Here is a 22854-nt window from a genome sequence, read left to right as displayed (position 1 = left end):
GGGGTGACTTTTGCCAATATCGGTGCCTAAACTGCATCTGCGAAATATGCGCCTGGATGCATTCCCTGTATGTGCTTCTGTTTGTCATTACCGGCTCTTGTTTTCGCATGTGCAAGGACCAGATTGCTCTTTCTATAGGCCAAGGATTGCACATGGCAAATAATACGCACTGCCTTTTAGCAGGGGGACCTTTTTTTCATTTTAATTAAATCGACCAAGGAAGCCAAGACACAGACAGAAAGAGACTGAGGACAAGACTGTAAATAGTTTAGAAAAAGAAAAAGAAAAAAAAGAAGAAAAGAAAACCAATTGACAGAGATGTAAATGCTGGGTGGAGCTGCTCAAAGGAGGAGGAGGAAGAGGCAAGCCTTCACGTCAGCTCCAGGATCACTGTTAGGATGAGCATCAAAATTAGCCTGAAGCCGCTGTGGCTGGTCACTGAACCTAGACAAACCAAGGAAGGGTTAGGGTTAACGATGTGGTGATCAATGGTGTCCTGGAGCAAACAAAGAGACTGTTTGTTTATATATCTCTCCATATAGCACCAGGCATGGCACCTTACAGACAAATAGACCAGATTCCGCTCACAGTCATGCCGCTGTAAATCTGGGGTAACTCCATTGATTGCAGCAACTTTAATCTGGATTCCCACCAATGCTAATGGCGTTTAATATTCATGACTTGTATCATTTTAGTAGCTGGGGACCCCCAACTGAGATCAGGGTCCCATTGGCTTTACAATCACATAGCAAGAGACACTCTTGGTCCCCAAAGAGCCTACAGTCTGACTAGCCAAGACAAAAGGTGGGAGAATGGAGGCACTGGTATCCCCATTTTGGGGACGGTGAAACTGAGGTTACACAGGGAGTGTGCGACAGAGCCAGGAACTGAGCCTAGCTCTCCCAAATCCCAGTCACCTCCCTTAACCACAAGATCAGCCCTTCTCACAGTGGTTGGTTCAAGATCAGAATCTGGCCCAGAGCCCTGCCCTGAGGTGCTGACATGCTAAGATATGATAATTGCAAAATGGTTGTAACTGATACACAGCTGTAACTTTCGCTGCTTTACTGATCTGGCATTCACTGGGTGTGCCAAACCAGTGCAGCTTAAACACTGGGGGAGAGGAGGTGTCTGCTATAGGAAAACCAAGTAAGTGGAGGGTATAAAGTAATGCAGAATCCCTACCAACATTTGAACATATCCTGCACCATGCACAGGGCTACCAGGGCCAAATTTAGCAGTGTCAGAACTAGGCACAACCCTTACTGGGGCAAATTCTCTGCTCCATGTACAGCTGGCTGGGAAATGCTTTTTTCAACTCATGAGAGTTTTCAAAAAAAAATTCCCATCCTGAACTGGGATGAAAAGTCAAAAATCTTAAAAATGTTCCCAAATCAAAAATCCAAAATGGTTTTCAGGTCAGATCAATCAAAGCGTCTTCTGTAGATAATTTTGAAATGTTCCAGTTCAGTTTTCACTTTTCTTTTTGGTTTATTATTTATAGCAGAAAAATAAAGTAGTTTTGAACTGGAAAACAAAACTTTTTGTTCAGAAAATGTCAAAACACGTCCCATTTTGACAATTTCAATTTTTTTTTCCGAAGTAGAAGTTTTGATGAAACTGAACCTGTACTGCCAACAGTTTTGGCTTTGACGCACCAATGTTTTCTGATGAAAAATATATTTTGTCACAAAACTCCCCACCTGCTCTTGTGGGGAGTGCCCACAATGCCTCGGGGTAGGGAGTGAACACTACTGCAGGAAGCAGTGTAATTTGTGCTAGAAAAGGCAGGCTGGTGGCTGGAATACCTCAGATTGCAGTGAGAATGGAGGAGAGCTGATTCAGGAATGATTTTTTCCCCCCCTTGTGATAAATCTGGATGAAAACCCAACATTTTCATTTTCTGAGAAATGTTACGGCTTTTCATCAAAAAACAAACTCCCCTCTCCTGCCCTCAATTTTTGGGTCTTGTTTTTTCAATGAGAACCTGAAAAAGTAATAGACAAAATGGAATTTGTTTTTTTGTGCAAACTTCCGTGCTGTCAAAAATTACTTTTTTTTCATTGGAAAAAAAGTTTAGATGAAATTTTTTTGACCAGCTCAAGTGATTATAGTGAAAACAAACTTCATTGTCTATACAAAGGAACAACCATCATAGTCAGCACAGGTTGTCTTGTGGCTTATTGACTGCTAGTGGCTCACCAGCTGATTAGTAACACTACGGATCATAATACAGACCAGTGGTTCTTAACCTTTACTGCAGCCTGCACCCCTTTGGTTCTCATAATATGTTCTCGCACCCCTTTGGTTCTCAAAATACGTTCTCACACCTCTTAAACTTAGAGATGTTTGTTTGTGTATTGCAGTAATTGTTAAAAAATGTATAATGTTAATAAATACATAGGTTTGACAAAACAAAGTTGTTGTACTTACATGCCTGTGCTTAATTTGTGTTTTCGCTGATTTACCTTCTAAAAAAACATCTGGCCTGTCTCGCGCCCCAGAAAGGGCATCTCGCGCCCGTAGGGTTATAACCCCTGCGTTATAAACTGCCAGAAAATGTTTGATCCCTTGGGGCATGGAAGATTCCCTAGACTAAACACACAGTTTTATCTATGCATGGCGTCCTAAGAACATAGGTGTTCAGTGCTCTCCATCCACCCTAGAAGCAACTGAGAAATTAGCTGTAATTTATGATGAAATGCAATATAGGATCCCAACTTACCATTTGAGTCTTCTGTTCCTCTTGGAATATTTGGGTTTTCTAATTAAAACAAAATATACACAGATACTAATTAGAATTAGATGCTAATTTCAGATGGGATAACATCAAAGTGCACATATATCTCGTGGGATACGGAAAGCTAATGTCTCTTTCACACCACTGTTGCACTCTGCCTTTCTCGATAACAAGGGTCACTCATTGATCGGTGCCCCGCGAAGTGAGAAACCCTAAAAAGGGTGGTCTTGGGCAGCTCTGACTCTTTGGATTTTCTTTCATTGCCGAGTTTCATCAGCAGGAACAGAATTTCATCTCTCTAGCTGCTCCTGACTGCAGGTCAGAGAGGAATTAGAGGTTGGATTTTTTACTCAAGAGTCTCTTTCTCATTTCTAGACCCTTTCCAGTCTCCATACCGTGGGGAGGACAATGGTTACCATTGATTCTCTATTCATGGTCTCTCAGCAGCCCAATATATGAAATAGATAGTCCTGTCTCTCTCTGCAAAAATTTCAAAAAATGTGTTTTCAGTTGATCTTAAATGAATTTTTTTTGCCCAGAACTGGCAGAGAACCAAAATAATGAATTATTGTCCCATATGCATCATAAACAACTCTCACCAATGTCATTTCTTGATCATAAATTTTTCAGGACAGGGACCCTGGGCTAGTTATTTGAGCTGTAAAATAAATAATATTAATGATTATTCTCAGCTCAGGGCCTGAAACGAGCTGCTGGCAAACATCCATACAATCAAAATGCCAGTCACACGGGGAGTCGCAAACAGCAAATGACAAGGCAGCATGGCCAGGCCAAAAGGAAAGCCAGTTTGTATTTGGCCAGGGGTAGTGAGGACATTGTGAACAAGCTAGAGTAATGTGGGACAGAGGAGGGTTCCTCCCAAGGGTATGTACCGTACCAAACACTATCAGCCTGGTGTGGGTGTCCGTGGAGCCCAGTGGGTTCTGAGCAGTGCAGCGATACATGGAACCGTTTAACTCAGCCGGCACTCTTTCCAGGACCAACTCCTTCCCATCATGCTCAGCGCTGCCATCCAGGAGCCTGCTCCCGACACGGGTCCAGGTGAACAAGGGCTCAGGGAAGACTTCATTCTGTGGCCAAGATGGGGAAAATGGCTTCAGATTGATGGGTCATTTTACTAAAACAGAGTCATTTTCATTACTACAGCCTCTGCTGACCACTCTGATACTAACACAGAGCTAATCATTGGCATTGCAGATAGCACCTTTCCTCCTCCCAGAGATCCATGGAGTCAGCCATTAAGGCCAGAAGGGACCATTACATCTTCTAATCCAAGAGTTCCCAAACGGTGGTACAAATACCCCATGTGATATCTGAGCATGACCTTCCAGCCAGTCACCTCACAATAATTTTTTAAGGAGGAGCTAAGTGGACCAGGAAAGTTTGGGAATCATTGATAGTCTGACCTCAAAGATCCCAGCGAACTTCACAGATCCTCCAGGTGATGGCATGGATCACCCTGAGTAACCCCTGAAATGCTGGTACTCAGCACTTAGGGAATGTCTACACTGCAATAAAAAAAAACCTGTAGCATCAAGTCTCAGAACCCAGGTCAATTGACTTGGTCTTGTGGGGCTCAGGCTGGGCAGTGGGGGGGAGGGGAAATGGGGGCTAAACAGATGACACTAAACTGGGAGGAGAGTTAGATACGCTGGAGGGTAGGGACAGGGTCCAGAGTGACGTAGACAAATTAGAGGATTGGGCCAAAAGACATCTGATGAGGTTCAACAAGGACAAGTGCAGAGTCCTGTATTTAGGACGGACAAATCCCATTCACTGTTACAGATTGGGGACCGAGTGGCTAGGCATCAGTTCTGCAGAAAAGGACTTAGGGGTTACAGTGGACGAGAAGCTGCATATGAGTCAACAGTGTGTCCCTGTTGCCAAGAAGGCTAACAGCATTTTGGGTTGTATAAGTAGGAGCACTGTCAGCAGATAGAGGAACGTGATCATTCCCCTCTATTTGGCATTGGTGAGGCCTCATCTGGAGTACTGTGTCCAGTTTTGGGCCTCACACTACATGCGGAAACATTGGAAAGAGTCCAGCGAAGGGAACAAAAATGATCAGGGGGCTGGAGCACATGACTTATGAGGAGAGGCTGAGGGAACTGGGATTGTTTAGTCTGCAGAAGAGAAGAACGAGGGGGGATTTGATAGCTGCTTTCAACAACCTGAAAGGGGGTTCCAAAGAGGATGGATCTAGACTGTTCTCAGTGACAGCAGATGACAGAACAAGGAGTAATGGTCTCAAGTTGCAGTGGAGGAGGTTTAGGTTGGATATTAGGAAAAACTTTTTCACTAGGAGGGTGGTGAAGCACCGGAATGGGTTACCTAGAGAGGTGGTGGAATCTCAATCCTCAGAGGTTTTTAAGGCCTGGCTTGACAAAGCCCTGGATGATCCAATGTAGACATCTGGGCTCAGGCTGGAGTCCAGGCTTGGAGACCCACCCCATTCACAGGGTTTCAGAGCCTGGGCTCCAGCCCACGCCCGAGCCTAAATGTCTACACTGCAGTTTTTAGCCCTGCAAGCCAAAGTCAGCTGACCTGGGCCAGCCGTGGCCGTGCCACGGGTCTTTTATTGCAGTGTAGACGTACGCTTAAAGGCTCTGTGGCACGAATACATTAATTGGCATAGTTATATTTTAGCTTGCTTAGCTGGGTTAGCCTTGTAAGAACAACACAGGCAGGCGCAGATACAAAGGCATGAAGCAGATCTCAAATCCTCCACAAGTCATTTACCGTTAAAGGCATGAGATTAAAAACTCAACTGGCAGCAGGCTGGATGCACAGACAGCAGCTGGTTCTACAGTACTTTGCATCTTGAGTCTGTGCAGAACACGTGACATGTGGGTATGAAATGCTACCACCTACAAGAGGAAGATTTGTGGGGGGATGCTTCACAACTCCTTTGAACAAATGAGAAGGGCTGCACCAGGTGTCAGGCCGTAGAGAATCTGTCCCATAATAACAAAATACTAGAGCATAACGCCTGTCTGCACCAGGAAAAAAAAGCTGTGTTCTTAACTCAGATCATCTAACATGGTAACTAACAAGCTAAAACCCTAGTGAAGGCAAGGCAGACAGTAATTATTGTAGGCATTAGCAGGTCAATGCATTGCCCCGACCTGCCAACATGTGTTAAAACAGGGGTCAGCAACCTTTCAGAAGTGTTGTGCTGAGTCTTCATCTATTCACTCTAATTTAAGGTTTTATATGCCGGTAATAGAGTTTAACATTTTTAGAAGGTCTCTTTCTAGAAGTCTATAATATATAACTAAACTATTGTTGTATGTAAAGATTTAAAAATATTTAAGACACTTCATTTAAAATTAAATTAAAATGCAGAGCCCCCTGGACTGGTGGTCAGGACCTGGGTAGTGTGAGTGCCACTGAAAATCAGCTCACATGCCGCCTTCGGCACCCATGCCATAGCTTGCCTACCCCTGTGTTAAAACTGCAAACTGCCTTCTCTTCACTAGGACTTTCCCTTGTGTTAGCCAAAAGGAGTTAAGAACACAACTTGTTTCCTAGTTAAGATATCCCATAGATGTAAAAGTCACATATTTAGTCTCTGTGGAGAGCACCCACCTCTGTCCCATTAAGTCACAAGCTAGGTTCATAATTACTGCATTATTCATCTACAGAATGAATACGCCGGGCCAAAGGTATAGAGAAGCGTGGGTCTTTGTTTAGTGCAGTGATTTCTATTAGAGAAAACTCCAAGTGACAACAAATCAATTTCGAACTGGGAGACAAAAGAGCCAATTTTCAAGAGTTGAAGGTGTAATTGAGCACGCAAAATCCATGAGGAATTGCACGCCTTATTTATGTGTGTAGTTAGTATGACACTCAAGGAACGCTGCAAGCCAGCTACCGTTGTTATCCATCTGTATGCACAATTCCCTGCTTTGCGTGTGCAGTCGCAGAACCTGCAAACAAAATGAGCAGCTCAGTTGAGGGCCTGATTGCTAGGGGAAAAGAAAAAATCAAATCCTAAAGTCAAACTAAACTATACCCCACCCCCAATCTGCTCCTTTGCCAGTCTTCGTAAGTCTGCTGCATAGGAAGACGTATTACCATCTGTCAGTATAACCGAAACCAGGCCCTGTTGCGCTATGAGGATAAAAAACCTGCAGACCTGAAAGCCGTGCACCAAGATCCGAACTGTGTCTCCAACACGGGCTCTTGTTGGGGTCATCATGATTTTGGGGCCCTTGGGAGCAACTGCAGAGAAACAAGAGGGGGAAAAAGAATGGATGTCAGCACAGCATTGAATCACCAACTTAGACAAACACTGCCATAGTGAGTAGCCCATATCGGTTAATAGTCATACCTTGAATAGATGGTGCAGTACCACAAAGAAAAGTGTGGGATCAATGCCCAGATGATATAGTAGCTATAAAAAATGCTTACATGAGTGATAGAGGGATAGACAGCTGTCTACATGATTAATAGACAGCTACCTTCATGACTGATAGATGGATGGACAGTTGTCAAGATGACGGCTAGACAGCTTCATGAACGATAGATGAACAGATAGATGCCTTCAAGACTGCTAGACAGACAGATGCCTGCATGAGTGATATATAGACAGACAGGTACTCAAATGCTCAGCCTTCCGCTTGGTGAGTAATGATTTTTTTAAATAATGTATTTATTTAAATTAGATTCTTACTAAAGCAAATCAAATGTTTCCTACAGCATTAGAGGTCAATACCAAAACACTTTTAATCTTTTTTTTTTAAAAAAAGGAAAACCTCCATATTTTGATACCAAAGCCCAACATAGAAGGAGTCACCCGTTCAGTCCTACAGTCAAATCCATGAGGCATTTAAGATAGAAAAGAGACTCGTTAAGAATGGTTTGCAGGGTTCCCACTGAAATCAATGGAAAAACTCCCACTGGTTGCAACAGGGGGAGGATTGGGCCCTTAAACAATTCCACAGATAAACAATCGCTATCTAGCCCCACTGTTTATTGTTCTTTCCTCTGGTGCCTTTTCCTTCTCTTCTCTCGCCTGACTTTTCCTTCCTCCTCCCCCGTTTTCCTATTGGCGTGGCATCCAGCGAATCCCCCATACAATCGCTCTCACACTGCTCCATTCAGAGTGAGGCCAGGCAGAAAGCATCGTTTTAGACAGGAGGATCTCTGCAAGCTGCCCCATGCCACCCAACCCCACACACCGCCCCTGAGAATGCTGCCAGCAGCCCCCCCCCCATGTTTAATTCCTCCTTCTGGAGCCCTTTGTTTGCATAGGTGTCAGATTCTGCTGCAGGAGGCTCTGCAGAAAATTGGCACAGTGCCCCCTCCCCTGGGTCAGCCCGATGAGCACCCCTCCTTTCAAAGTTGCCTGCTTTTCATTTGTAGTGGCTCTAAAATGCTGGTTAGTTATTAAAATAACCAAGTGGCAGGTAGTTGGCCGCTGAAGGGAAGCCGTGACCCCGTGCACACGGGGACTGTCGCTCGGCGGAGGTAATGGGCTTTGCTTGCTTGTTAGTGCTGTACGGCAGATGGCGCCCGGTGCGTGACATGAGGCGATGTGCCGGAAAAGAGAAGGGGTGAAGCCAAAGGTTCAGCTGGAAAGGTTGCCTGTGCCATTGCCATGGCAATGCCATGACAACTTCGCCTCCTCCTCCCGGATCATACTGGCTGGGGCGTTTTCGGGTCAAGATGAAGCAGCCGAGCAGCGGCCTCAGTTGTGCTGTGCTACCACTAGCTGGGGAACTGGCTGGCGGAGTGAGCAGATGATGCTGGTGCTTTGTTCTACCTTCGCCTCCTGTTGCCCGCCGGCCCGGCCCGTTCGCTCACTCCAACAGCTCGCCTTGTAAGTGCCACGCTCAGGAGGATGGGGTGAGCATGAGAGACGCTTGGAGAAGTGGCCACATCTTCTGGCCTCTTGCTCCCTGGGTGGGGGTGGGACACTCTTCAACTAGGGCTTGAGCCTGGGATTTGAACAAGGCTCTCCCGCTTGCGGGATGTGATACACCCATCCATCTGGAACTCCAGAATGGCATTTGACATGCAGCACCTCAAACTAGCCTTTGCTCTGATCTTTCAGTGGCAGGGTCCCACGTGGCCTCCGAGACAATCTGGAGCAAGGACGTCATCCCTGGGTGCATCAGAGTAGCTCCTGAGAAATGAATGGAACACAGATGGGAAAACATCTGCGTGTCTGTATTTGCATCAAGAAAAATAATACATATCAACAGCTAGGATGGCTGTGCCTGTTGGGCACGTCCAATTGAATCCATAGGAGAGACAACTCAGCAGCCAGTCAGCCAATGACAATGCACACACTGCTGAGGGAGAGCGAGGCCAACGGAAGCGCTTGTCCCGATGTCTCCATTTGCCTTGGGAAGTAGGTGCCAAAGCCCATAGTGGCCAACTGTGTTGCATTTCTCAAGCTGACCATCCACCCAAACAGGGCTGGCCAAGTCACAGCACTAAGCCACAAGCCCAGGCAATGAGGACCAAGCCCCTTCCCCAGTGCAAATACCTCTCTTGCCCAAGGAAGGTGTTCTCTTGAAGTCACAGGTTTGCCAACTTCATGAAGTAACTTTTCTGTCCTTGTTGCTAGCAGGGCTGGGGATTTCTGGCACCGTGTCCCCTGCATCCCCATGTCTGCAGAGCTCAAATCAAATCCCTTCCAGGAGACAACAGGGTAGCACTCTACAAGGCATTGCTCTGAATAAATCAGAGCTGGGGAGTGGCTGAATAAATCAGAGCTGCCTGGCCTGTTCCCTCTGATTGCTTCTGGCAGCAAATTTATTTTAAACGTGGCCTTTAAATATGAATGGCACCACGAGGGGGCTGCCTGGGGACAGCAGGGCTTCATCAGCGGGCAAGGTGGGGAGGGCTGGCAGCAGGCTCTGCTGAAGGGGACGTGGTGCGTATCCACAGGCAGTTCACCAGGACGGGGGAACCTCATCTCTCTGACGCTGCGGATGGAACCCAGGTAGTGTAGTGGCCCCTTCAGCTGCTGCACAGACATATATGCCAGGTATATGAATTGGCTCATTGTCGTCCTCCCGGCTCCACAGCTGGAGAATCACAAGCACTTCGGGCATAACATCCTGAGCCTGTGGGACGAACTAACCCTAGAGACCAGTGAACCCTGCCTCTCCGCAGGGCCTCTGGTGAGACCTTGCTGTCCCGCCTTGCTGGAAATACAGGACGTATGTATGGAGGTGCTGCAGAGAGATACAAGATGTGGAGAGATGGAGGGACCCGGGGAATAGACATTGCAGGCTGGAGAACATGGTAGGGGGTGGAAGGGAGCAGCCGCTAGAATGTGGGGGCAGGGAAGGAACTACAATGGGGGCATATTCTGCCCCAATGTATACCCTGTGCAACCCCCTGACTGCACGGGGATTGCAAGGAGTGGGACAGTGGAGTGCCCAAGTGCGCACGGGACTATATATTGCTCACCATTGCTAGCTGAGTTGCCAGCATGCCACACCTAGGAACATCGTAATCACCACATTGGATCAGACCAGTGATCTCTGATGGCGGCCAATGCCAAGTATGTCTGAGGATGGTGCGAGAATGATGGTGGGGGATACATAGTGACCTGCCCCATAGGGGAAGTTTCTTTCTGACCCCGTCACTTAGTGCCGGGTAATGCCCTGAAGCATGTGGATTTTATCCCATTGTTTTACCCCATCTACCATGATTTTGGATGTCCTCAGTATCCCTATCAAGCACTTATAGTAAGCTCTTAGCCTCAGTGGCACAACCACTGGGCTGCACGTTTGTTTCTCTGGGGTGCCAGGGGCAGCTGCTGGGCCTGGGCAGAGATCAGCAGGGACACGAGAGCCAGAAACCGTGAATCACTGAGATATCATCAGTGCTTCTTGAAACTTGCTCCCCTATTAATAAGCATGAGAGCGAGTCACTCATTAGCCGGCTCTGGCCTTCAGAGACAGCAGGCATTGGCGAGCTAATGAGGCAGAGACTCCCACCCCAGCCACAGCCTGATGGGTGGTTAATCGCCTGTGATGGCCTGACATGATGTCCTCCGGTAACAGGGAAAGACGGCGGTGGGATATTTGCCTCCTCATCCATCTTCCCAGAATCCATCTGTGTCGCTTGATTCCCCACTGCTTAGAAACACCCCTCTGGCTCCATCCTCCACACGCACCCCCAGGGCTGTGATGTGAGCCAGGGTTCCTTAAGGCCCAGCAGCAGGAGGGCTCCCTGCCAGGTACACGTGCAGTGGCAGGAAAGAACACATGGCAGCCATCTGGTCACGCTCCCCAGGTGAGGGCCCTGGCACGCTCTGTGCCGCAGCCACCCCGGTGCTTGGCACAACTGTCTCATCTCTTTAGCTCACTGCCTGTCTCCTGAGCTTGCTTGGCTCAGCATGGGCTCCTGACATTTGGGTTCTGGGCTCCTCCTGGAGCTGGGAGAGCGCTTAAGCCTGGAGCGAGGCAAAATTTGTCTGCTGAAATGTTTTTCGGGGTAAAATGAAGAATTGGCGACACCAAACTGGTTCTCGAATTTGGGTTGGTTTTGACAAATTGCTCGTACTGGAAAAACCACTCTCAAATGGTTGTGATTTTTTGGGGTTTGAAATAATGCTTTGTTTAGAAGTGTCTTTGAATTTTAATTAATGGTTTAAAGAAAAGCATTAAAAACCACTCAACATTGGAACAAAAATATTTTTTTTCTTTTCCATATTCTAAAAATGTTTAAAAAAAATCTTTTTTTCAGTTCCACCCAAATGGATTTTGTTTTTTCAGATTTTTTGACATTATCAGCAAACTAAAAACTCCATTATTGGCCCAGCTGTGCTCAGGAAGGGGAGGCTGCTAAGTGCTCCTACCCCTGCCGGAGAAAGGAGGTTGCCTGGCTGGGGGACCTGCCAGCAGTTCAAAGACAGGATGCCACCAGCAACCTGGCTACGAAGGACCAATGTCAGCTCCCCGGGCAAAGCCTGTCTACCTGAGGATCAAGGCTGGCCCAGCGTAGTGAGGGCACACGCTATATGCCTGAGAAAGGGCTCCAGGGGAATTTCCAGATGGAAGTTCTCACATCGGTTCCAACTGGCAGCTTGAATTAGGAAGTGAGCAATGGAGCTACTGGGGAGATGGGAACTCCAACTGGAGAAGTCTAATGGAGTCTACTGGGATTTCCAGCATGTCAACTGTCCAGGAAACACCTGGTGAGGGGAAATAGCCAACTGCTGCCTCCATGCATGGAGACGCTGGTCACCTGCAAGATGCAACAGTGTGGGAAAAATCTATCCTTCAATGTCTCCGCATGATCTACCAGCACAGGGTGGCCACACAGACAGCAGCTGCCAAGCTCTCAGTACTGCACCATTCGGCTAGTTACTCTGGAGCGGACAGCTGTAAAATCAAGCTGGATCTTTGATCTGTTGCCAGCACAAGGTCAGATAGTGCCAGTCCCGACACAGGCTCTGGCCACAGCCAATACAACGTGCTCATCCCCTCCTCTCCACTCTGACCCTGCAGAGAAAGACACAACTTCCACAGAGCAGACCAGGTGCTTAGCTGATGTATATGAGCTTAGCCCCAGTGTTCTTATAATGCCGTAGGCAACAGCACTGGAAGAGCCATCATCATAGGCTGCCTTTCTCCTGTGGGCTGTTTATAGGAAGGGGACAGACACAAGGCAGAGCACGGGTTTGTCAGTTGCACCAGCAGATTAGCCAAGATGCCCAAATGCTACCATTTGGAGGTGTAGGTTCATAGATTATTAGGGTTGGAAGGGACCTCAGGAGGTCATCTAGTCCAATCCCTTGCTCAAAGCAGGACCAACTAAATCCCCAAATGGCCCCCTCAAGGATTGAACTCACAATCCTGGGTTTAGCAGGCCAGTGCTCAAACCATCGAGCTAGGTTTGATTTTCAGACCCTGCCTTTTGGCTCATAGGTGGCCAGGGACCGAGACCCTGCTCCCCGTACTGTGGGCAGCTGTACGTGTTGCTGGATGGTTTATGGGTGCCCTACCCAAAGATAGGTCTGAGCTGCAAAACTCAGATCTGGAGCCAAGCATCCCCGATGTTCAGATATTGGAGGTTCTGGTTCTAGTTTAGCTGCAGGACTGACTCCTTTGGGGAGCACTGGGCTCACTACTGGAGACAAGATGACAGCAGCAGGGCTGGGATCTCTGTGGGTGGGAAGATGGGATGGGAGGAGTGGAGAGCACCAGCAGATGTTTTTACATGTCCCAAGTTTACACTCAAGAACACAGCTGCCCCTTGGCAGGGTCTGGATCTGTAGCAGGAGCGCAGCGCAGCTGCCCTAACAAATCCCATGTGCACTGACCAGCAGGGAGGTGGGCTAGGCATGGGATGGGATCTGCTTCCAAGCTTTCATTTTGCTGAGATTCATTCTCCACAGATGCAAACAATCACATCAGCAGCAGCTGTCTGCCTGGTCTCTCTCGCTCATCACGATGTCACTTCCGGCAGCCGCTGTCAACAGGATAATCAAGCCCATTGGTTCCACTTGCTGTTTGAGGGGGATGCTCCTCTGCTAGCTAGATGGTTTCAGACAGGAGGAGAGCTCCATCATTTCCTTCCACTACATGGGCTCCTGGCCCTTTGATGACAATCGGTCACAGAGGTTGGGAGGAGAAGAGCAATGGAACCTGGCTCTACAGGAACTTCCTGACACAAGATCTGGATTTCAGGCTGGTGAGGAACTCTAAAGCTTTGGTGTCCGGGAGCAGATTTCGGTCAGTCCATCCTACATGGATTCCAGTCGCTATACCTGTCTCTCCCTTTGTTAATATTTCATTGGGATATGTCCCTGGACTTGTGTCCCAGCAGAGTGGTGGAACAGGGGTACCTTCAACAAGTCCTCTCTCTTTCCTGCTGCTTCTAATCTTGCTCTGCATTAACTCATGCTGACTTTACCAACCTGTTGCAATGCAAATCTGATCATGTTACCCCTGCCCTTGGGCTGAGGGGAAATGCCTTTAGGTATACGTAGGGGAGAAGAGGCACCTACAAGACCTAGGTACTCAGAGCAGAACAAATCTTGGAGGAGAAAGGCAGACACACAGCACTTCTCAGGGAACTAGTGATGAGTTAGAGGCCCAAGGTTTGGGGAGATCCAGAGTTGGGAAGTGCCTGATCCAAAGTCCACTGAAATTAACGGAAAGCACTAACTTCAGGGAGTTTGGGATCCCTCCAGGGCCACTCACTGGTTTGAATCTAATCCAGGATTTCGCAGGGACAGAAAGCTGTTACCATCTGATAACTCAGTGATGATCTATGAGCAATGAGTTTGGTGCCCTCTGTTCTGTGCTTTGGGAACCCACGGCTCCTGCTCCTCAACAATCCCAGTTTAAGAATTTCACCCCAGCACCAACATTACTGGGGCTAATGTACATGTATGGTAAGTGCTGGAAGAACAGGAGAAAGGTGCACTGGCAAAGCAGCATAGAGGAAGTTTGCCCATTCAACCACAGCTGTTTGCTTTTGAGAGCACCACAGAAATTCACTCTCTCCAACAGTTAGAGGGGAAGAAATTAGGACTTCAAATCAGGACTCTCCTTTACACGACATCATTATAAATACAGTCTTACCCCATACACCTCCAGTCAGGCAGAGGTTGCACATATTGTCACCAATCAGAGCTACCCTGGGGAGCATCTCCCCTGTTAATTATTCACTCCCTTGTTCATTATTCAGGGGAACTATGAAAGCCTCTCCTTGTCCATTTCTGGTTTTCGGCACCCTGGGCTGACAGAACATGTTGGAAAGTTAACCAGGCAGGTGTTGGCTTGAGCTTTCCCTGCTTTTGACGGAGCAGCACGCCATGCCTGGTGGACATTCTTATGGGGTGTTGGGTAGTATTGCCCGTCCCACCGCACTGGCAGAGATCCAATAAGCCAGCATTTAGCACCTCTGAGGTTATGCTTATTGAAGTGAAGGGAGCTCCAGCTGGCAGTCCCACTTCCTCTTTTTCATCCGTTTGGCAACATTTGCTTTGCGAGGCCTGCAAACAGTCCGAGGCATTATGGAATGGCTGTGATCTCAGTCATCGGAAAAATATCTGATTTTTTCCACAAAAAAATCAAAATCCAAACTTTTTTTGGGGGCAAACGTTTTTGATTTTCTAAAATGGAGCATCTTTAACCAAAAGCAAAATATTTTTACCGAAAATGTGTTTGGTTTTAAAGTTTTCAAAAACCAGCTGTTTTGTTGTTGTTGTTGTTGTTCATTGGTTCGTTCTTCTGTTGAAAAAAATCTGAAAACGTTCAGGATAGAATGCCGTAAACGTTCCCAGGAAAACCAGTTCACCTTTTTTGGCCAGTTCTACTGAGACTAATTCTCACCATAACTCGGACTCCCAGCTGGAAAAAGCTCAGCACTGAAAGTTCAGATGAACAATCTGCTTCTCTCAGCACCCGAGTCACCTGAACATGGGTTCTGCTCTGGCCTGTAAACCACATGGCTGGTTATCTCCCAGAATTCTTACACGTGCACCTCTCCTGGATGAACCAGTCCAGTCAGGCCTTGTCCTCAGCACCAGGGATATCTACCCCTGCTACAGATCCGGGATCTGCCGTGGATTTGGGAGTCTCATTAGGGAGTCTCCCATCTTATGGGGTTGTTTTGAAGGGGCTCTCATTGAAGAGTGAGTTGCTTTACAAGCAAGGGGTGGGGCAAGGAGCCACCTTCCTATAGTCACCACGATTTGGAGCCCATCAAGCTTTGTTAGCTCCAGCGTTAGTTGCTAAAGACAACTGAGAGCAGAAGATTCCCCGCCTCCCTCCCATAATCTCCTTGCTATACGGAGTTTCCTGTGATGGAGATAGGAGTGTGTGATGATAACGGTCAGGAATGAGGGGTACGGTCAGCCGGGGGGTGGGCAGGGGGGAATGGATGGCTCAGCTGATTGGTCGTGCGCTAGGAAGCCATTTCATTCTGCAGCGGCTGATTTGAATCCAGCCCAGATAGTGTGAAGGAACATTATTACCCTCTGATGGTTGTGATGGGTCCAATGAGTTTCGGGGGGAGGGGAGAGGGGTTCTCTTTCTGGTTCCTGATTGGTAGAAGGCCACATTACAAAAAGCCAAACATTCCTCTCTAGCTGGGTGGCAGGAATGGATCTGCCCGTTGGCTCCCTCAGCAGATATGGACTCAGGATGGCCTTCTGCCCCAGGCTGGGATGCATTTGTGGGGTTAGCACAGAGGGGGATTGTTGCTGGCCATGCTATGCCCACTCTCGGGACCGAGAGGGACTCCAGGGCTGACCCAGCCACCATGCAGAAGGGTGAAGTCCATGCCGGAGAGGATGCCTTGAGTGGAAAAGCTGGAGGATGTGGCTAAACTGATGAGTCTGGGCAGCACTCTCAGTACCAATCCCCCTCTTCCTTTGCACGCATGGCCAGGATCCCTTCTCAGCCTCCCAGGGCTTCCTAACCCTGGAATGCAGCTGGGCGCGAGGGGAGGATTTGCTTTGGCTCCTATTGGATAAGGGCTGTTTTGGTACCCAGGGCAGAGCAGTGCCCATGAACTGAAATAAACAAGTAACTATTGGGCTCAGCATCATTTAAAAGGTCAATGGATTCTTGCCCGTGAAGCAAAGAGCCTTGAACCGCTCCCAGACAGAGGTGCTCTGGGAAACAGGTCAGCAACTGGCTCCGTCCATCCAGGGGCGGCTCTAGCTTTTTTGCTGCCCCAAGCACGGCAGGCAGGCTGCCTTCAGCGGCGCAGATTCAGCGGCTTGCCTGTGGGAGGTCCGCCGGTCCTGCGGCTTCGGTGTACCCGCCGTCGAATTGCCGTCGAATCTGCAGGCGCGCCGCCGAAGGCTGCCTGACTGCCACCCTCACAGGGCGCCCCCAGCAGCTTCCCGCCTCAGGCATGCATCCATCACAGCAAGGGCAGATCTAGATGGGAGGATCCCTTGCCAAAAACACCCCCTGCCATGAGGTGCTAGGCCCATAGACGCCAAGATCTGGGCGTGGCCAGCTCAGTGGGCCTCTGTGGTGGGGATAGAATGGAGGAGCAAGGCAGAGGAGAGTTGAAACCTCCCAGGGCCGCCCCACAAAGGCGCCGTAAGCTTTGGAAGAGCAGGTGGTGCTGTGGGCCCAGACTGAGGAGCCCCAGCAGGGCAGAGCCAGCCACCGACTAAGCCTTGCCTCTGACCACAAGGTGTTGCCCTTCCTCCACTCTTTGCTCAGCTGGGCAGCATTTCTCTGGGGACAAGGAAAGGGTGTCCCAGCCCCCCCTTTTTTGTGTAAAGGAGCCAGCGTGGCGGTTTGGGGCTGTGGGTGTAACAGTGAACTCTGCTCCCTCCGACTGTGTGCCACAGCGAAAGGTGCTCGGGGCAGTGCCAACCCTCCCCCTCCTCTGGGAGAGACACTTAGACCTGTGGGTCAATGAGGGCATGGAAAGATGCCGGCCACAGTCGGCTTTAGGAAATGCGGGGCCCAATTTGAACATTTTCGGCAGGGCCCTAGCAGGGATGACTAAAAAAAAAAAAGTGTTAAAAAAAAAAAGCCTTTCATTTCTTCCATTATCATTTACTTTCCATAACTATATGAATAATAAAATTATATATTATATACATTGCATCATATATGCGGTTGATTGGTTATTAATGACAGCTGTGTCACATGAGTGGGTCCCGCCACTCCTGGGGGGTGTGCACGTGTGGGTCCCAGCTGCTCCCTGCCCCCCTCATTGAAGCAGGTGTGCAGGGTTACTGCCCTGGGAACTGCAGGGCAGCAGTGGACATGGGGCTGACTGGAGGTAGGGTCTGGCTGCAGGCAGGGCCAGGGGTGCGGGGCTGGCTGGAGACAGGAGGGTGTGGGGCAGACTGGCTTCAGGCAGGGCCGCCGGGGGGTGCAGCAGGGGTTGGCAGGGCTGGAGATAGAGGAGTACGGGACTGGCTGGCTTCAGGCACGGTGGTGCAGCAGGGGTTGGCTGGAGACAAGGCAGGGGCTGGCTGTAGGCATGGGGTGCAGAGCTGGCTGCAGGTGGGGAGGGGAGGGGCTGGTGCAAGCAAGGCAGGGGGTGCAGCAGAGGCAGCCGGAGCCCCGGCCCTTTAAATAGTCCCCAAGCCCCTCGCTACCCCAGGGCTCTGGGGGCTATTTAAAGGGCCCGGAGCTCCTCTGCTTCTACCCTGCCCCAGACCTTTTAAATAGCCGCCAGAGCCCTGGGGAATGCATGGGGGCGGCAGGGCTCCGGCGGCTATTTAAAGGACTGGAGTTGCAGAGGCAGCTGGAGCCCTGGCCCTTTAAATAGCCCCCAAGCTCCCCACTACCCCAGGGCTCTGGGGGCTATTTAAAGGGCCAGGAGCTCCAGCTGGGAGAGCAGGACTGCAGGGTAGTGCTTGCCGCGCTCCGGCCAAAGCTCCAACTGGAAGAGCAGGGCCGTGGGGCAGCTGCACTCCTGCCGGCACTTTGGTCAGGGGAGCAGGGCCACGGAAGACCCTGGCGGAGCTGACCTCTGCCAGGGTAAGTAAAAAAAAATTAAAAAGGCACCTAAGACCTTTAGGCCAGGAATCGGGCGAATTGGCCTAAAGCTGGCTCTGATGCCGACTCCAGGTGCAGTGCTGACAATGGAGGCCACCGAGGCAAAGTCAGCCCTTGCAGACATAGTGGTTGCCCCATTGCTGGTGGCTGCCATGAGACTGGGCCCGGGAGCCAGCGCCGTTCAGCACCATGGCTGCGTCACCGGGGGAGACAGCTGAAATTCCCCTCCAGCGCAGAAAGCCAGGTAAGAGGAGTTCAAAGGGCCGCGCCTTGGCCCCTCTGCCCAGTGTGGGAGAGCGCCCCACGGGCGTAGCAGAACAATCTCCTCGGAATTGGTGAGTGGCCAAGGCACCGAGAGAGAGACGTGAATGAGGCACAGGGCAGGAGGGGAACTGAGCAATTTCAGGTCTCAAACGTTTCCCTGGCTTAGCAGAGGGTTGACCAAGGGGCTAAATGAAGCGCGTGCTCAGAGCAAACAGGCAGCCAAAAGAAAGGGAGCATAAGAGAGACTGACTCCTGGAGCAGCCCACACAGGTGTGTATCTACTCATCACGCAGCCATGGTTAAATGCAACCCCCTCTGGGGAGCGTGACAGTGCAGCTACACCACACAATGCTGTGGGAGAAACGAGGAACATGGGCAGCACAGCCGGGGTGATGCCCACTGCGGCAAAAAGTGCCAGAGCATCTTTCACGATTGCAGATGGTCAAAAGCTTGGTTTTAGGTCTCATGCAGGACACGGCCCCTCTAGCAGGACAGCCTCTCCCAGCACCCCCACTGCTGACTCATTAGCTCTGGCTCAGAGGGAGGAGCATCCTCTGATGTATATCTAGCATTACTGCTCCGTGCACCCCAGGTGTGTGCCTTGGGGGTCACCCTTCCAAGAGCTGACTAGGCCCAACTTGGCTCAGCTCCTGAAAGCGAACAGAATCACAGCTCGAGGTGCAGTTCATCATCATCGTAAGTAGCTCTTAGCTAGCTCTTATATTTCCATCTGGGGATCCCAAAGTGATTTACAAAGGAGGTCAGGATCATGATCCCCATTTGACAGGTGGGGAAACTGAGGCAGGTGTCTTGCTCAAGGTCACCTGAGAATACAACCAGTTTCTTGAATCCTAGTCCAATGGTTTCTCCACTAGGCCATGCTCTGTTGCAGCAGGCACAGGATCACGGGGGGGTGGGGTGGGGGAGGGCGCTTGCCCTAGCTGATCACAGAACCCAAGAACCTCCATAGACCCTTGCCTGATAGAACCCAGGAACCCAACCCTCTAAGCTTGAGTGTGCGGGTTCCAGCTAGAGCCCTGGTGACCACACTGCTCTTTTTAGTACGCAAGCTCGAGCCCCACTAGCATGAATCTTCTACCCGGGCTGGGAGACTCACCCCAAGGGTCCTGACTGCCACCCCCTCCCGTAAACAGCAGACACAGCCTCCTCCCAGACCAAGTGGAAAGACTTGGAAAGCAAAGCAAAGGGTAGGAAAGAGAGTGGGCGGGGAGGAGAGAGATGAGTAAGAGGGAGAAAACAGGAGGTGTGGTAGGAAAGAAAGGGTGGGGGGAGCTGGAAGAGGTGGGATGGGAGGAGGAGAGAGCGGGGATCAAAGAGAGAAGGTGCGTGGGGCCGGAGGGGTCTTTGTCACTATAAACCAGACAGGCAAAAACCGAGGGCACAGCGAATGACACATGACATTGTGCCCCTTTAAACCACCCCTCTCCCCCACGTGCGCCTTACCTAGTGTGACCTCGGCCTGCATGGGCATGGAGAGGGCAGGGTGCTTGACCTCACAGCTGAAGAGTGCCTCATTGTCTATCTGCGGGTTAAGTGTCCACATGAGCATGGCCCGCACCTCCACGGTGCCGTCGCTGAGGGGGATGTGCGTATGGTGGTAGTAATAGACGGGCTCCATGTTGTGGACCCACCTCGGGAACTCCCGGCTCACCACAGTCTCTGGGATGATCTCTGTGGCCGGGCTGAACAGAAGTCCCGGGTCAGGGGTGAGGCTCTTGAGGGGGTCCTCTGTGTAGGGTCGCCCACCCCGGTCCTCCACGTCCAGCAGGGATAGGGACTTCTGCATCTTGGTGTCGTCCAGGTCACGGTTCAGCAGGTTCCGAGTGGCTCGGCTGTCCTGTAACCCGGCAGCGCTAGATGGAGACTCCAGGAGGGGCACCACCTCAATGAGCTCCCCGTCTCTCTTAAAATACACCTGGGGAGGGAAAGAGGGAGGGCCTGGGTTACTGCTGGCCACCCAGCCTGGGTCCCAAAGTATCCCCCCCTCACCTGCCAGGAAGCACACAGGATTCACAGGAGCAGCTAGCGTCCCGGAAACAGGGGGACTCGATGGTGCCGCATTGGCAGCTCCTTTCTGTGCCAAGGAGCCTGCTCCATTCTGACCCCCGTCTGTCCCTGGGACCAGAGGGTAGCTCCACCCAGTTGTTGGCCTCTGCTGGGGCTGCCTGTTGGACAGGCACTTGTCTGCTAGGGCTCGCAGCAAACACAACCCATCCCATCCAGGCCAGTAACTTCTAGCTGAGACCTGCCCTGGCTGGATTTCAACCAGCAACCTGTGTGTGAAGGATTCTGAGTCACACTGAGAGGTGCTATGAGATGGACTCTCCCACCTTCAAACTCGCTGAGACCCCAGACACCCGACCTACTCATGCATACGGGGACCTAAGTTGGTGTCACACCAAGCAGCCAGGAGAATGGGCAAGTCAACATGGTGGGAGGAAAGGGGGTGCTACATTAGCTTCTACCTTCATATCCCCTCTTGGTCTTTTCTGGTTCTTCTCCATGGGGCTAGAAAACCAGCCTTCCCCTCTGGCAGAGCTGAGCCGGAACGACAACCTGGGGCCTGCTAACTATCTAAGCCTTCTCCTGGCCGCTGAGCTAAAGAAACCGCCCTGCCAGTAATAGCCACAAGAGACACTGTGCTATATTACCCACTGCCTGCACAAGACATTATTCATCCAGCACTGTCTTCTGCCCACCACTTCTCTGACCCCAGCCTCCTCACTGATCCTGGGACACAGAATGTGTGGGCAGGGCAGACGGGAGGGTGTACGTGAGAGAGAGAGGGGGGTGCGTGCCGCTAGACACCTGAGAAGGTGAATGTGTGCAGGGGTGTGGGCGTGTCTGAGGTGATCGTGTGAGGAACTGCTGTGTGAGCAGGATGCGTGTGTACGTCAGAGTGCTCACGAGGGCAGCAGCTGTGGGCGCGTGCGTTGAGATCTCGGGTGAGTGTCCCTCGCAGACACAACAACGCCTGCACAGGGATTTTGAAAGCCTCTCTACGGCGGAACTGTATTCCGTTTCAAAGCGTTCCTTCGAAGTCTCTGAAGTCTCAGCGTAATGTAAAGGCTGCAGGATGCTTTGGAGATAAGCGTTTGAAAAATGACACGATATTTTTATTTAAATGCCTTGAACATCGGAATACAGAGGTTGGAATAACTCCTGATCCTTTGAGAGAGCAGAGAACCCCCTGGTCTCCTCTGTGTGTTTATTTAAAGGAAAATCATTCACAAAATAAGTTCACAACCTGCCTTCAAGGAAGCTTAGACAATAAAACCTGCTGAAGACATCACCTGATGCAATAGAACATGGCCTTTGCTGTGAGTCTGTATGTTCATGTGAGTGCAGAGCAAACCAGAGCATCCAGCAGTATTTCCCTGGGGAAACAGGAGGCCCTGAGGCTGGGAAGAGCCAAAGAACTGTTCACTTGTAGGTTCCACTTAGAATCTAGCCCGAGTTGGCAATGAGCACGTAGCACATGTGAGATGAGTCTGGTGGATCTCAGCCTCATTCCCGTGGGCAGGTTTGAACATCAGTACAATCTCAATCATGATTTGAGCGACCGTGGCGCACACCCAGGGACTATTTACCTTTACAAGTGGGCCGAGGTTTGGGAGGAACATCCCCTTCTGCTGTCTAGGCTGGACCTGCTCTGGGCCACCCAGAGAGCTTTTGTCTCCAGAGCTGTCAGTCTGGCACCTTCCCCCAGAGCTCCACTCAGCTGAAAACAATCCCTGCTTTGCCTGGAGGAACTCCGAGTACCTCCCAGAAGCCTCCTCCACCTCCTCACAGCTACTCCCACCATCCTCACTGGTGCCCACCACCATCCCATCTGTGCCTGCTACCTCCACACATAGCCTCTGCCACCCCCACTCCCCCACTCCACCTGTACCCACCACTGCCCCCACTCTGTCCATACCTACCTGTAAACATCAGCACTACTTGTACCCTCTGCCATCCCACTCTCTCCACCACTGCCCCACTTCACCTATACCCACCACTACCCTCACCCCATCCATACTTACCTCCCACCTGTGCTCGTCAGCACTACTTGTACCCTTTGCCATCCCACTCTCTCCACCACTGCCCCACTTCACCTGTACCCACCGCTACCCCCACCCCATTCATACTTACCTCCCACCTGTGCTCGTCAGCACTACTTGTACCCTCTGCCACCCCCACTCCCTCCACCACTGCCCCACTCCACCTGTACCCACTGCTACTCCCCATTCCACCTGTACCCACCGCTACCCCCATACCTACCTCCCCACCTGTTCCCGTCAGTGCTGCTTGTACCCTCTGCCACCCCACTCCCTCCATTGCTACCCTCGCTCCATCCATACCTACCTC

At 50.5% G+C, this 22854-nt stretch overlaps 1 protein-coding gene across 2 annotated transcripts in view; it reads right to left on the bottom strand.

Moving 5' to 3' along the window:
- Window positions 1-250: 250 nt before the first annotated feature.
- Window positions 251-22854, bottom strand: part of IGSF21 (immunoglobin superfamily member 21) — a 257037-nt gene continuing 234433 nt past the window's right edge. For both annotated transcript variants that reach the window (XM_030537866.1, XM_030537868.1), the window contains exons 6-10: window positions 19948-20419; window positions 6900-6985; window positions 3639-3831; window positions 2726-2764; window positions 251-444 (exon numbers count right to left, since the gene is read on the bottom strand). In XM_030537866.1, the coding sequence (XP_030393726.1) occupies window positions 371-444; window positions 2726-2764; window positions 3639-3831; window positions 6900-6985; window positions 19948-20419 (864 nt within the window). In that variant the 3' untranslated portion in view covers window positions 251-370. The remainder of the gene's footprint in view (window positions 445-2725; window positions 2765-3638; window positions 3832-6899; window positions 6986-19947; window positions 20420-22854) is intronic.

Source organism: Gopherus evgoodei, chromosome 18, assembly GCF_007399415.2.
Source record: "Gopherus evgoodei ecotype Sinaloan lineage chromosome 18, rGopEvg1_v1.p, whole genome shotgun sequence".
In the NCBI taxonomy this organism is placed as follows: Eukaryota; Metazoa; Chordata; order Testudines; family Testudinidae; genus Gopherus; species Gopherus evgoodei.
The sequence above is the reverse complement of the archived record's forward strand: the minus strand, read 5'-3'. Positions and strand labels throughout refer to the sequence as shown.